Genomic DNA, 12750 nt, shown 5'->3' on the forward strand with positions numbered 1-12750 from the left:
GTTAAAAAAAAAAAAAGAAGGCAGGAACTCAAACATGTTATTTGTACACCCATGTCCATAGCAACACTATTAGCACTAGCCAAAAGGTAGAAATAACCCAAACGTCCTTCAACGGATAAAGGGTGTTGAAAAGTGCTATATATGTACATTCAGCTTTAAAAGGAATTCTAGTACACACTACAACATGGATGAGCCTCAGGGACATTATGCTAAGTAAGATAAGCTAGGCTTGAAAGGGCAAATACTCTGTGATTGTCCTGATAGGAGGTGCCTAGAATAGTCAGATTCATAGAGACAGAAAGAAAGGTGGTTGCAGGCAATGGGAGAGTAGGGAACGGGAAGACATTGTTTAATGGTTATGGAGTTTCATTTCGGCAAGATGAAAGGAGTTCTGGAGACGGTGGTGAAGATGGTTGCACAACAATGTGAATGTGCTTAAGGCCGTTAATCGTGCACTTAAAAATGGTTAAGATGGTAAATTTCATTTTACACGTATTTCACCACAATAAAGCTGAATGTAGGGAGCTGGGAAGATGTAGTATTGGTGCGAGCTTGTTATTCCGCCAGATGGAAGAGGAAATCAGAAGTGTACGTAGAGCTTGTGTCCACTCCCTTTCCATGTGTAAACTGGAGTAGAGGCAGTGGCAGGTACGGGTGCCTCCTTGTTCATGGTGGAGCGTGGGTGAGAGACATGACTGACATTCTGCCATCTTTGTGGAAGGCTGGTCAGCTGCTGCCTCACATCAGCGTGTTGTCAGGATCTTGCGTCAGTATTGAGCACCAACCGTTCCCTGACCAGACTCTACGTGGGGGAGAATGCCCTGGGAGACGCAGGAGTCGCAATTTTATGTGAAAAAGCCAAGAATCCACAATGTAACCTGCAGAAACTGGGGTAAGTCTTCATGGGTGTCTCAGCAGAAAAGTAACTTCTTTTCAGAGGTGAATTATGTGGAAAATGTGGATGGGGGTTACTCTGGTCAGGCAGAGTTGAAGGTAGAGTAAGGAGGTAAAAACATCAGAAATGGTTTGAAGGACTGGATGTATATAATGTATACTACTGCTAATGAGATAATTTATGCTAATTTATGATTATAGCATTAGAGTTTCTTAGTGTTGGAAAAAACCTTAGAGATTGTGCAGCCCAGTTGCCCATTGAGGAAAAAACTTGTTTCCAAGGCACTCACATGAATAGTCACCCATTTTATGTGTGCATGCTTGCAAGTTATCGTCCAGTGCGTGCAGCCTCTACACCAGGAAAGAGCTCTTACCCTGCAGCCTCTACAGTAGGAGAGGGATTTTACCCTGCAGCCTCTGCACTAGGAGAGAGCTTTTACCCTGCAGCCTCTTATCCTCAACAGTGTCAGGGCTCAGCACCTTCACCTGTGTAGCCATGCTCTCCCAGGTACACAGGCTGGTTTGTTAGTGTCTCTCTTTGAAATTTGGTGCCCAGACCTGATGATGTGTGGTGGATGTTTTAGCTCCTGTTGCAGAGAACTATGGTTTCACTGGTGGAGCCTCTGATTTCCTTATGCTTTTTGGCAGTTACATAAACCTTTTGGTTCATGTTGGAATTCTGCAGTAAACAGTAGTAGAGAATACCCACTAATAATCATGCACTTTCCCTGTACCACTTTCCCTATACCACTTTCCCGTATCACCTGCTCTTTCCTGTTCTTACATGGATTTTCTCAGTTGGCGTCAGAAAGATGCTGTAAGGTGGGTATCTGTGTCTCCAGTTTAAAGAGGAGAAAATACAACTCAGGGAGCCTCGTAACTTTGTCCAAGGACACTCAGAGAGAAGGTAGTGGAACTCAGTGTAGACAAACGTCTGTGACCCCCCCAGCCACTGCCTTAATTCCCAGTGCATCGCCTTAGGAGATGTTGCTAATGGGCTCTCTACGGGGCTTCTTCCTCTGGCTCTCAGCCTAAGGGTGGGACCTTCAATTTAGCTTTGCTAAACCTCATCTTACCTGTCTTTTGACCCATTGACTAAGCAGTTTCAAATCTTGATTCTGTCAATAATATCTACAAATACAACAAGCAAATTGTATACGTCTTCATTCATTCATATTATTAATATATATACCAGCCAGATCAGCATTCAAGACAAAATAGAGCAGGAAAGGTCTTCCCAAAGGAGTAATCCACTAATCCGTAATTAACAACCAATATCTGTTCACAAAGCTCTGATCCTTCCTTGGGCCTGTCCCATCAGCCCATCCTCAGATGTGACCATGTCTCTTTCTGTGAAGTCTTCGTGCAGGGCCTTCATTTCCTCGCCTTAGGGCGTTACCCTTCCTTAGCAAACTGCCTTAGGGCGTTACCCTTCCTTAGCAGTTTGACTTCTGCTTCTCTAGGTTTGTTCAACAGACATGACTGGGTCCCTTTATTTTGCAGGCCCTCTGGGGGCTCTGTGGTGGGCACTGACAGTAGCCGTGAGTAAAACAGACCACAACCCTGTTTTCACAACCATTATTTTAGGGAAACGATAACAGATAATAGACAAGCTAAAAAACATACAGTGTGTATAAGAGCTATAAGAAAAACTAGAGTGACGGCGAGGGGTGCTTCTCTGCTCAGGCTTGGCGGGTGCCTCTCTGAGCGGGTGACATTGGAGCAGGTGCTAAGTGAAGTATGGGATGGGCTGTGAAGGAGCCGGAAGAGCCCTCCAGGCAAAGCAGATGGAACCGAAGGAAGGGGCCCAGCCATAGGCGCTCAGGTGACTCTCAGTGATCCTGGTTCCAAATTCCAAATGACAAACAAACCAATTACAAATGTGCCTGTTGCATCTGTAATACACTCTCTGTAGTCAATACCCAACCTGGTAGAGCTGCTGTAATAAAGTATCACAAACAGAGCAGCCTGAACAACAAGAGTTTATTGCCGCTCAGTTCTGAAGGCCAGAGTCTGAAACTGAGGCATCAGCAGGCTGGGTCCCTGTAGGTCGTACAGGTCCTTCCCGGTCCTTATTTTAGTTGACGTCTGCTGCCTTTAATTCACTTCTCTCCTCCTCTTTGGAAGCCTTCTTCTCTCTTATGTTTAGGTCACTGCTCAGTCTTTCCTGCTAATGTTACAGCTTCCCCCTTCCTGGATCCTGCATTGGCTTCTCTTCCTGTGGTCTGGGGATTTTGCCACTGGTTTAGTTTTGTTGTTTTATTTTTTTTTGAAATGGAGTCTTACTCTGTCACCAGGGCTGAAATGCAGTGGCGCAATCTTGGCTCACTGCGACCTCCGCCTCCTAGGTTCCAACAATTCTCCTGCCTCAGCCTCCTGAGTAGCTGGGACTATAGGTGTGCACTGCCATGCCCGGCTAATTTTTGTATTTTTAGTAGATAGGGATTTCACTATGTTTGCTAGGCTGGTCTCGAACTCCTGACCTCAGGTGATCTGCCTGCCTTGGCATCCCAAAGTGCTGGGATTACAGGCGTGAGCCACACACCCTGCCTGGTTTACCTTTTTGTTTGTTTGTTTGTTACTAAATGTTTCTACACTGAGAATTTTCATATACCTCTCAATTTCAACAACGATAGGTCTTAAACCCAGATGTCATTCACAAACTTTTTATTAGAAAAGTAACACATGCTTGGTGTAAACATATCATAGTACAAAGTGGAAAGTGAAAGCTCCTTCTCAGCCCTCTTCTGAGAGAGCCATTTACAATAGTCTGATGAGCAACCATCCAGACTTTTAAAAATACAATAGATTGTTATATAATCCATCCATCTGTCCATCCGTCCGTCCGTCCATCCATCCGTCTGTCCATCCGTCCGTCCGTCCATCCATCTGTCTGTCCATCCATCCATCCATCCATCCATCCGTCCATCCATCCAAGGGAGTATCAGAGCTTTGTGAACACATATTGGTTGCTAATTATGGACACATGGATTTCCTGTATATGCTGATCTGGGTGGTATTTATATCAGTAATGTGAATGAAGACCTATGCGATTTTCATGTTACATTTGTAATACATTGTTACATAGTATTTTAAATGCCTAGTCTGTTAGAGCTGCTGTAATAAAGTATCACAAACAGAGAAGCTTAAACAACAGAAATTTATTGTCCCTCAGTTCTGGAGGCCAGAAGTGTGAGGTTAAGATACCAGCAGACTGGGTCTTTCCGAGGGCTGTGGGGAATCTGTTCATGCTTCTCTTCAGTGTCTGGTGGAATGTCATCTTGCTGACACATTTTGACATTCCTTGACCTGTAGATGCCTCTCCCACACCTTTGCCTTTATGTCTACGTGGCGTCTTCCCTGTGTCTGTGTGCGTCTTTCTCCATGTCCCACGTTTCCCTGTGAAAGAACACAAGTCATGTTAGATTAGTAACGACCTCATCTTAACTAATTACATTTTCAGTAACCAATATCCAAATAACGTCACAATCTGAAGTACTGGGGCCTAGGACTTCCACATGTAAAGTCTTGGAGGAAACAATTCAATCCATAACACCCTATCTATTGAAACTAGAACCATGATATAAATATTGTTCTGTGATATCCTGTTTTTCATTTATCATGGATAAATTTCCACGCTGATTTGTGTAGATCTATTGATTGGGGCATAATATCCCATAGTGTCCTTTACCATGATTTATTTCATCAAATAAGGCATTTTGGGATAACTGTTCTTTTCCACTATTACAAACAACTCTGCAAAAATCACATTTTTATATGTAGTTTTATGCATGTGTATTTGCTTTTGAGATAGATATCTATAAGTGGCATTAATCAGTCAAAACTTTTATGCATTTTATGTGTTCGGTGTAGCCATACATGTGGCTGTGTGTTAGGTATAGCCTATGTGTTAGGTATAGCCACATTTTTTTTTTTTTTCTTGAACTTTAGGTCCTCATGTCTGGCTGCATATTGTGTGCTGCCTGTCTCAATATTGCATGTCACACATGCTGAGCGTTTGCAACATTGGTTTAATTATCATACCCCACCTTCCACCCCCGTTCTCTGACCTGCTCCTGCCCTCTTCCTCCCGCCTCATTGAATGGTGGGGCTTTCCAGGAGGCTGCCAAGTGAGTAAATGGAGGACAGTCCTAAAGCTCTGCTTTCAGTTCCCTCTACCACTCATCGTTACACCAGAGGGAACTTTTTAAAATGCAAATTTGAAAATATTGACCCTTTGTTCAAAAACCTTCAAAAGTTCTTCTCTGTCGTCAGAGTGACATCTTAGCTTGGCACACAAGGCTGTCCCTGATACTGCCCTCTCTCCTACCACACCTTGCACTCCATTTTGAGTCATGTTGAATAAGTTTTGTTTTGCTGTTTTAGAGATGCGGACTTGCTATGTTGCTCAGGCTGAATTTGAACTCCTGGGTTCGCCTACTGCCATACCACCCAGGGTGCCCAATCTCATCTGAACTCCTGGGTTCAAACAATCCTCCCATCTTAGCCACCCAAGTAGCTGGGACTATAGGTGGACATCACTGTGCCTAGCTATGAATTAGTTTTGAAACACCTTGGTGGTTCTTTTAATCTTCCTTATCCTTGCATACTCTTTTCATTTTGCCTGGAGGGTTACCCCCACTTTCCCACTTTCTACCATCCATCTAAGAAGCTCCTACTTATTTTTTAATTGCTGTGATCCTCATTTTGTCCATTTAAAAGTAGGGATAAAAATAACATTCCCATCTTGAGGTTGTGATCATTCAATGAGATAACCCTATTTAAAGTCATCATCCATGTCAAGCACACAATAAATACTGTGTGTGCTGCCTGTCTCAATATTGCTCAAGGTTACACATGCTCAATCTTCTTCCTCAGTTTCCTTTCCTTTCCTTTCCTTTCCTTTCCTTTCCTTTCCTTTCTCTTTCTCTTTCTCTTTCTTTCTTTCCTTCCTTTTTTTAAGACAGGGTATTTTCTCTGTGGCTCAGGCTGGAGTGCAGTGGTAGGATCATAGCTCACTGTAGCCTTGAACTCCTGGGCTCGGGCAATCTTCCTGCCTCAGCCTTCTGAGTAGCTAAGACTACAGGTGTGCCACCATGCCTGGGTAATGTTTAAAATGTTTAAAAATTGTTTTGTAGAGACAAGATCTTGCTATATTGCCTAGGCTTATCTCAAACTCCTGGCCTCAAGTGGTCTTCCCACCTTGACCTCCCTAAGCACTGGGATTCAGTTTTCATTATGAGACATTTTTGTGACATAAGCAGGTAGTTAATAAATAAAAATCCCCAACAAATTAACTTAATACAGTACATGGCAAGATATCTAGCTTGGTAAATGTAGAGTTCAGTTAGGTGGATTGGTTCAAATCAAGGTGTTATGTCGATCACATTCCTCTAATCCAAGGATTGGTTGGTGGGACATGGTTGTTTGAGTCTTTAAACACTTTATTATGTGTTTAGTGTAACCATTGCTTAATAGTTACCAGCATTTTCACAATCTGGGTATGACATGTTCTTAACAAAACTACACTGTCTGTTGCCACTTCTATTACCACTACTACTGTGTAGTGCTCCCCAAACATCTGTTGAATAATCCGTTCTACTCCTTTTTGGAAATAGTGGTAAAGCCTGCATAACTTTAACTACATAACTTTAAAAATATTTTCTCTTTTCCTCTTTGAAGACCACCCCCATTCTACTGGAATGTTCCTGGCCTTTGCCAGGAATCCTACAAATCCCTTCTGCATGTTCATTAACAACAACCCTCTAATAGAATTCTTACCTGGGGGTGAGAACTTAGTAGAAGCCACTCAAAACTTGCTTTGTTTTTGTCTGTCTCTCTTGGGTTTCATTTCCCTATTAGTCTTGCTTACTGTGTCTTTTCAATTTGATTCTTCCTTAATTGGGAAGATAGAAACCAGTGGGTGGATAATCGCTTTTTCCTGCTGGTCATCCGCTCACACTTTACTGTCTGAATAAACTTTTTCTGTATTTCTATTTTTTCTGCCTCTTAGACACCAAAGAGCTTAAAAACATGCCATTACCAAGGACTCTGGCAGGAAGGAGGCTACTCCTGGCTTTGTGGAAGGGCTGGAGTATGAGGCTTTCTGTGTACTGTACCCTCTGAGCATCTATGCTCCTAGGAATTACACCACTAGTGATTTTAGAGCTCTTATGCTCTTCCTGGGTGATAGAATGGGCTTAATTTGACTCAAGAATAGTACATCAAAACTCTTAATTCCATTGAGATTAATGCCTTCCTGGGGTTTTATGCTCTAAGAGGCCCTTTGCTGTGCAGAAGGAAGAGAGAAGTGGACAGAAAGGGCAGGGGGGAGACGATGAGACTAAAATGTGGAAAGTCCAGGTCTGGATCCCTCCTCACCACACACCTGCTCTGTGGCCTTGAGAGAAACATGTAATCTTTATAAGCCTTTGATTTCTAATCTGTAAAATGTATGTAATAGTTTTAGCTGCACTCCTTCCTTGCCAGGTTGATATAATAATCAAATAAGACTGGTCTCTGGGTCAGACACAGTGGTTCACGCCTGTAATCCCAGCACTTTGGGAGGCCAAGGTGGGTGGATTGTCTGAGCCCAGGAGTTTAAGACTGCAGTGAGCTGTGCACTCGGCCTGGGTGACAGAGCAAGAGCCTTTTTCTTTTATTTGTTTTTGAGACAGAGTCTCACTCTGTCACCCAGGCTGAAGTGTAGTGGCAGTCTTGGCTCACTGCAACCTCTGCCTCCCTGTAACCTCTGCCTCCCGGGTTCAAGCAATTCTCCTGCCTCAGCCTCCCCGAGTAGCTGGGATTACAGGTGCCCACCACCACCCTGACTAATTTTTGTATTTTTAGTAGAGACGGGGTTTCACCATGTTGGCCAGGCTGGTCTTGAACTCCTGACCTCGTGATCCACCCTCCCAAAGTGCTGGGCCTCCCAAAGTGCTGGGATTACAGGCATAAGCCACTGCACCTGGCCGCATTTATTTATTTAGGCAGGGTCTCACTCTGTCGCCCAGGCTAGAGTGTGGCAGCACAATCATGGCTCACTGCAGCCTCGACTTCCTGGACTCAAATGATCCTTCCACTTCTCCAGTGTGGTTGAGGGCTGCAGCGAGAAAGAAGTGAAAGGGGCATTTGGGGGAGCAGGAAGGCGGGAGGTTGCAATTGCTAAGGGCCCCATAGTGTTCCTGTCACAGCCCTAGCTACAGCTTAGAAGGTCACAATGGACGTTCACCTGTTGTCTTTGATGTTTAAATCCGCACTGACTTCCCATGAGGAGGATTTTTTTTTTCCTGTCTCTCTTCAAAACAAAACAAAAAACAAAACAAACAAAAAAACAGGTGTCTGCAGTGTTACGGGCATTATTAGTCAAGGATAACCACTGGGATGTCTTTCTGGAAGGAGTGGTACTGAGGAGCACTCCTGGCTGGAGGAAAGCTCTGTGAGAAGCAGGAGTATGGGGTAACTGGCTCAGTTTGCCTTGGCTCTCTTTCTGTCGGAGTGATCCAGCAAAACGTCTGCTGAGGCATCATTTGTGTCTCCTGTGGCAGCCACAGACAGCAGGCCATGCTCTCCCCAGATCATATCCGAGATGCTGGCTTCTGCTCTCTGAGCTAAAGGCTGCAGCTGCTGAGAGAGGACAGGGCACTGAGTCGAAGCAGCTGCACAGTGTTGGGGAAGAGCTGGGCACTGAGGACTCTTCTCCCCGTCCTTCTACAGGTTGGTGAATTCTGGCCTTACATCAGTCTGTTGTTCAGCTTTGTCCTCGGTACTCAGCACTAATCAGAATCTCACGCACCTTTACCTGCGAGGCAACGCTCTCGGAGACAAGGGGATCAAGCTACTCTGTGAGGGACTCTTGCACCCCGACTGCAAGCTTCAGGTGTTGGAGTAAGTCCTTCCGCTTATTACAGCAATGAGAACACATGGTGGCCAAGGGTAGAGGGAAGTTTAGGCAGAGTGGCCACAAGATAATCTGTATCTTAGAAGTGAGGTGTCTTCTTAGAGTTTGCCTTGTTACAGGATCATGGGACTGGGAGGAGTCCTTCCAGATGATATAAAGGTAGGAACTTGAGTCCTTTCCATCAGTTTTCTGTACCACAAAATAAGGGGGCAGTATGACACTTATATTTAATGGAAATGTAGGGAAGGGCACAGAATTCGGTAAATCGGTGAACAAACCACTGTTACTAATTTGATCTGTGCAATGCAGTGGATTTGAAAGAGATGCTCCTATCTGAAAAGGAGAGAGAAGAATCATTACTGGCATACAAGGCTGCTTCAAACTAGTTAGTCCTGTGCTCTTTTTTTTTTGTACCTGAAAGAAGACAGACTAAGATGCTAAGATCTTGGGGAGCCGGGGGGATGGTTAAGGGGACGTTTTCTTTAAATCACCCCCTTTTTGCAGATTAGACAACTGCAACCTCACGTCACACTGCTGCTGGGATCTTTCCACACTTCTGACCTCCAGCCAGAGCCTGCGAAAGCTGAGCCTAGGCAACAATGACCTGGGCGACCTGGGGGTCATGATGTTCTGTGAAGTGCTGAAACAGCAGAGCTGCCTCCTGCAGAACCTGGGGTGAGTGCGCGCTGCAGAGATGCCCGTGGCGGGACTCTGAGTCCTCAGGAAATGTTGACTGTTACCAAATCCAGGATGGCTCTGGCTTCATTTGCAGCCACTCAGGATTAGGTTGGGCCTGGGTCAGTTGTGTGGATTTTTAAAAATAGAGAATATGGGGCTTAAACTACACATTCCACTTCATTAAGACTATTAGAACAACCAAAGTTAAGCTGGATTTCATCCATATTCTCTAAAGAAACACAAGTCCTAATGCGATCATGGCCAAGGAGGATTCTGTTCTACACAAGGAACCGTACTTTGTAAAACTCGTCTATGGTTCATCCGATTTGGAAGGGTCTTTACATAGTGGAGATCTTGTTGTTTTGTTTCTGAGGATTCCTAATTGGGAAAAGAGTGTTCCAGGAACAGCAAGATTGGAAATTACATGAAATTCAACAGTGTGTCAGGACATTGCCGACCCACCTCTGTGATACCACTGAGGTAGTCGTCTCCTCTCTAGTAGGAGCTTCCTGGCGAGTCCCACGGTTCTGTCAGCTGTGATGATCGCACTTTTCCCTGAAGACGTTTTCACTGCTTGGCTTTAAGGCCAACATGTTCTCCTGGGTTTTCTCCTATTTCATCAGCTCTTTCTACTCAGTCTCCTTTCTGGCCTTTTCTTCATCATCCTGACCCTTATGTGTTGAATCCTCAGAGCTCAGTCGCTGGGCTAATTTTTCTTCCCTACACTTTCTCCCTCATTTAAATTACCTGGTCTTCTGGATTCATGATATATGTGCTATGGCCTCCAGATTACATGTCCGTAAATTCTGTGTCTGCGTGCTTGTCTGATCTTTCTTCTTGGAGGTTTAATAAACCTCTCAAACGTCACATCCAGATCCACACCCATGTTATTCTCTTCTACCTGAAACCTGATTCTTCCCCATCTCAGTCAATGGTCACTTCCTCTAAGTTGCTCAGGCCAAAACATTTCTGGTTCTGTCGTCACTGTCTCTTTTTTCTTATAACCACGTCCAATGTGTCAGCACATCCTGTGAGCTCTGCCTTCCCAGCTTGGCCACTCCCTGACCACTTCTGGCCAGCTTCATGGCTTCTTCCCTGGCTCAAGCCACCATCATCTGGTGTCTGGATTGTTATGGTGGCATTCTGACAGGCCACCCTGCATCTGTTATTCTGATTTTAGCAGACAAGGGATTCAGCTAAAATGTAAGTCAGATCATATCACTCTTGCCAACATCGTCTGGTGACTTCTTATCACTTTCATAATCAGAGCAACAAACTCATGGTGTATTCCATGCCCCACATAATCCAGCCTCTCCTGCTTCCGAAGATTCCGCTTCTCCCAACCCTTGCTTATTCTACCCCAGTACAGCGGTCTCCTTGCTGTTTTGCAAGAACACTGTCATCTCTGGATTTTTGCACTTGCTTTTCTTCCTGCCTAGAACTCTCTCCCCTTCAGTATCCACATGCATTATTCTCTGTACATTCCTAAATTCTCTCTTAAAGGTCTTCCTCTCTGCGAGGCTGTCTTTGACTATTCTCCTGAAAATAGAAGCAAGCACTTTTTTCTTCTCATTCTCCTCTGCAGTGAAGCACATCTTATGTACTATGTCGTTTTCTTGTTTATTTATTATCTATTTCTGCTCCCAAAATATAAATTCCTTTAGTTCAGGGAGTTCTGTCCATATTAATGATCTCAAGGCTGAGAACCTGTTGGAATGCAGGTTTGAATAAATACAAGTTTGAATCAGCCTTGCATCCTTGTGCCGACGTAATGGAGCACGTTTGCTGCAGGACAAGCCAACATTCCCAGAGCTAAGAGAGATGGGGGAAGAAAAGAAGAATTGGTCAGGTCAAAGCTGGGAACACTCCTACATGTAGTGTCACTGACCTAGCCCTGAGCGACATTCAGGACCCAGGCTGAGGGACAGGCTCAAAATAGATTGAAGAATCCATGAATGCAATCAACCTGTTTTCTCAGGCTGCGATAACAAGCTGTTCTAGACTGTGTGACTCAAACACGGAGATTTATTTTCTCACAATACTGGAGGCTGGAAAGTCCAAAATCAAGTCTCTGATGAATTTGGTTGCTGGCGAGAGTCCTCTTCCTGACTTGCAGATGGCTACCTTCTTGCTATGTGATTGCATGGAGTGAGGGGAGGCAAGGGAGAGAAGACAGGGGAGAAAGAACAAACTCTCTGGTATCTCTCCTGTAAGGACACTCACCCTCACAACTTCATCTCACTCTACCTACCTCCCAAGGGCCTCACCTTTAAGTACCATCACATTAGGGGTTCGGGCATCATCATGGGAAATTTTAAGGAAGACAGGCATTCAGTATATACCACCACCAAACTGAGATGGTTAGAAATGGTGCAGGACAAATGGGCGGATTTATTAGTTAAGTTGCAAGGGAAACTTTATTAAAGAGGAGGAAGAATTACATCGAAGAAAATGTGAGAGGCATCCTGGGCAAATGCAATGTGTAGAATTGGTTGGGTTCATGACTAAATGAACATAAGGTAAAAAAATTTACAAGACAGTTAAGGAAGTGTAAATGCTGACTGGACATACAGTGATACTAAGAAATTATTGTTAAACAGTTTTGGTGTGATAGTGATATTGTAATTATATTTTAGTGTCAGAAAGTGAATTATTGACAGATACATTAAATGCAATATTTAAAATAATCCATGGGTGGGAGGAGTGGGTGGGCAATAGAAGAAACAAGTTGACATGACCTGTTTAATAGTCGAACTTGGGTAATGGAGACGGGGTTCATTATACTATTTTCTATACTTTTATGTATGCTTAAAAAGTTCCCAACTAGATAGTTAAAAATATAACAGGACCACATCGGGCACTTAGAGCTTTTTTTTTTCCCCACATTTTTACTGGGAGCTGTGGGAGGGGCCTCCTCTGTCATTGGGGGCGCTCACAGTTTCTTCAGCCACTCCAGGCTGGGGCCCTGGGGGTCTGAGGGTGGCTGGGCACGTCCGGCTGGTCCCGTCATCGCGGACGGGCACTGGGTAGTTGTGGGGCGTGGCCTTGTTGATGGTGATGGAGTACTTGGTGTAGGGGCTGAACGGGGGCAGAATTACAGCGAGGCTCCGGATGACGAAATACACGACGCGCGCTGGCTCCTCGGCCCAGGCATTCTTGAGGAAGCCGCGGAGTCTCACGGCCATCTTGGTCTCGGCGGCGGCGACAGCGGCGAGGACGCGGAGCACGCTGGGAGTTGTGGTCCCTTTTTTTTTTTTGTTTAACATTTTAGAAGTGTG

The 12750-nt window shown here is 44.6% G+C and overlaps 1 protein-coding gene, 1 long non-coding RNA gene and 1 pseudogene across 4 annotated transcripts in view; 1 reads left to right on the forward strand and 2 right to left on the reverse strand.

Annotated features, from left to right (window-relative positions):
* The window catches only part of NLRP3 (NLR family pyrin domain containing 3), a 32671-nt gene that overhangs the window by 19401 nt on the left and 520 nt on the right, over positions 1-12750 (forward strand). For all 3 annotated transcript variants that reach the window (XM_050771599.1, XM_050771605.1, XM_050771595.1), the window contains 3 exons: positions 722-892; positions 8611-8781; positions 9299-9469. In XM_050771599.1, the coding sequence (XP_050627556.1) occupies positions 722-892; positions 8611-8781; positions 9299-9469 (513 nt within the window). The remainder of the gene's footprint in view (positions 1-721; positions 893-8610; positions 8782-9298; positions 9470-12750) is intronic.
* Positions 4195-12750, reverse strand: part of LOC126943703 (uncharacterized) — a 78856-nt gene continuing 70300 nt past the window's right edge. The window contains exon 2 of the long non-coding RNA XR_007721821.1: positions 4195-4293. This is a non-coding gene — a long non-coding RNA (uncharacterized LOC126943703). The remainder of the gene's footprint in view (positions 4294-12750) is intronic.
* Positions 12405-12717, reverse strand: LOC126943636 (NADH dehydrogenase [ubiquinone] 1 alpha subcomplex subunit 3-like; annotated as a pseudogene).

The sequence above is a fragment of the Macaca thibetana genome, chromosome 1, assembly GCF_024542745.1.
Source record: "Macaca thibetana thibetana isolate TM-01 chromosome 1, ASM2454274v1, whole genome shotgun sequence".
Lineage (NCBI taxonomy): Eukaryota > Metazoa > Chordata > Mammalia > Primates > Cercopithecidae > Macaca > Macaca thibetana.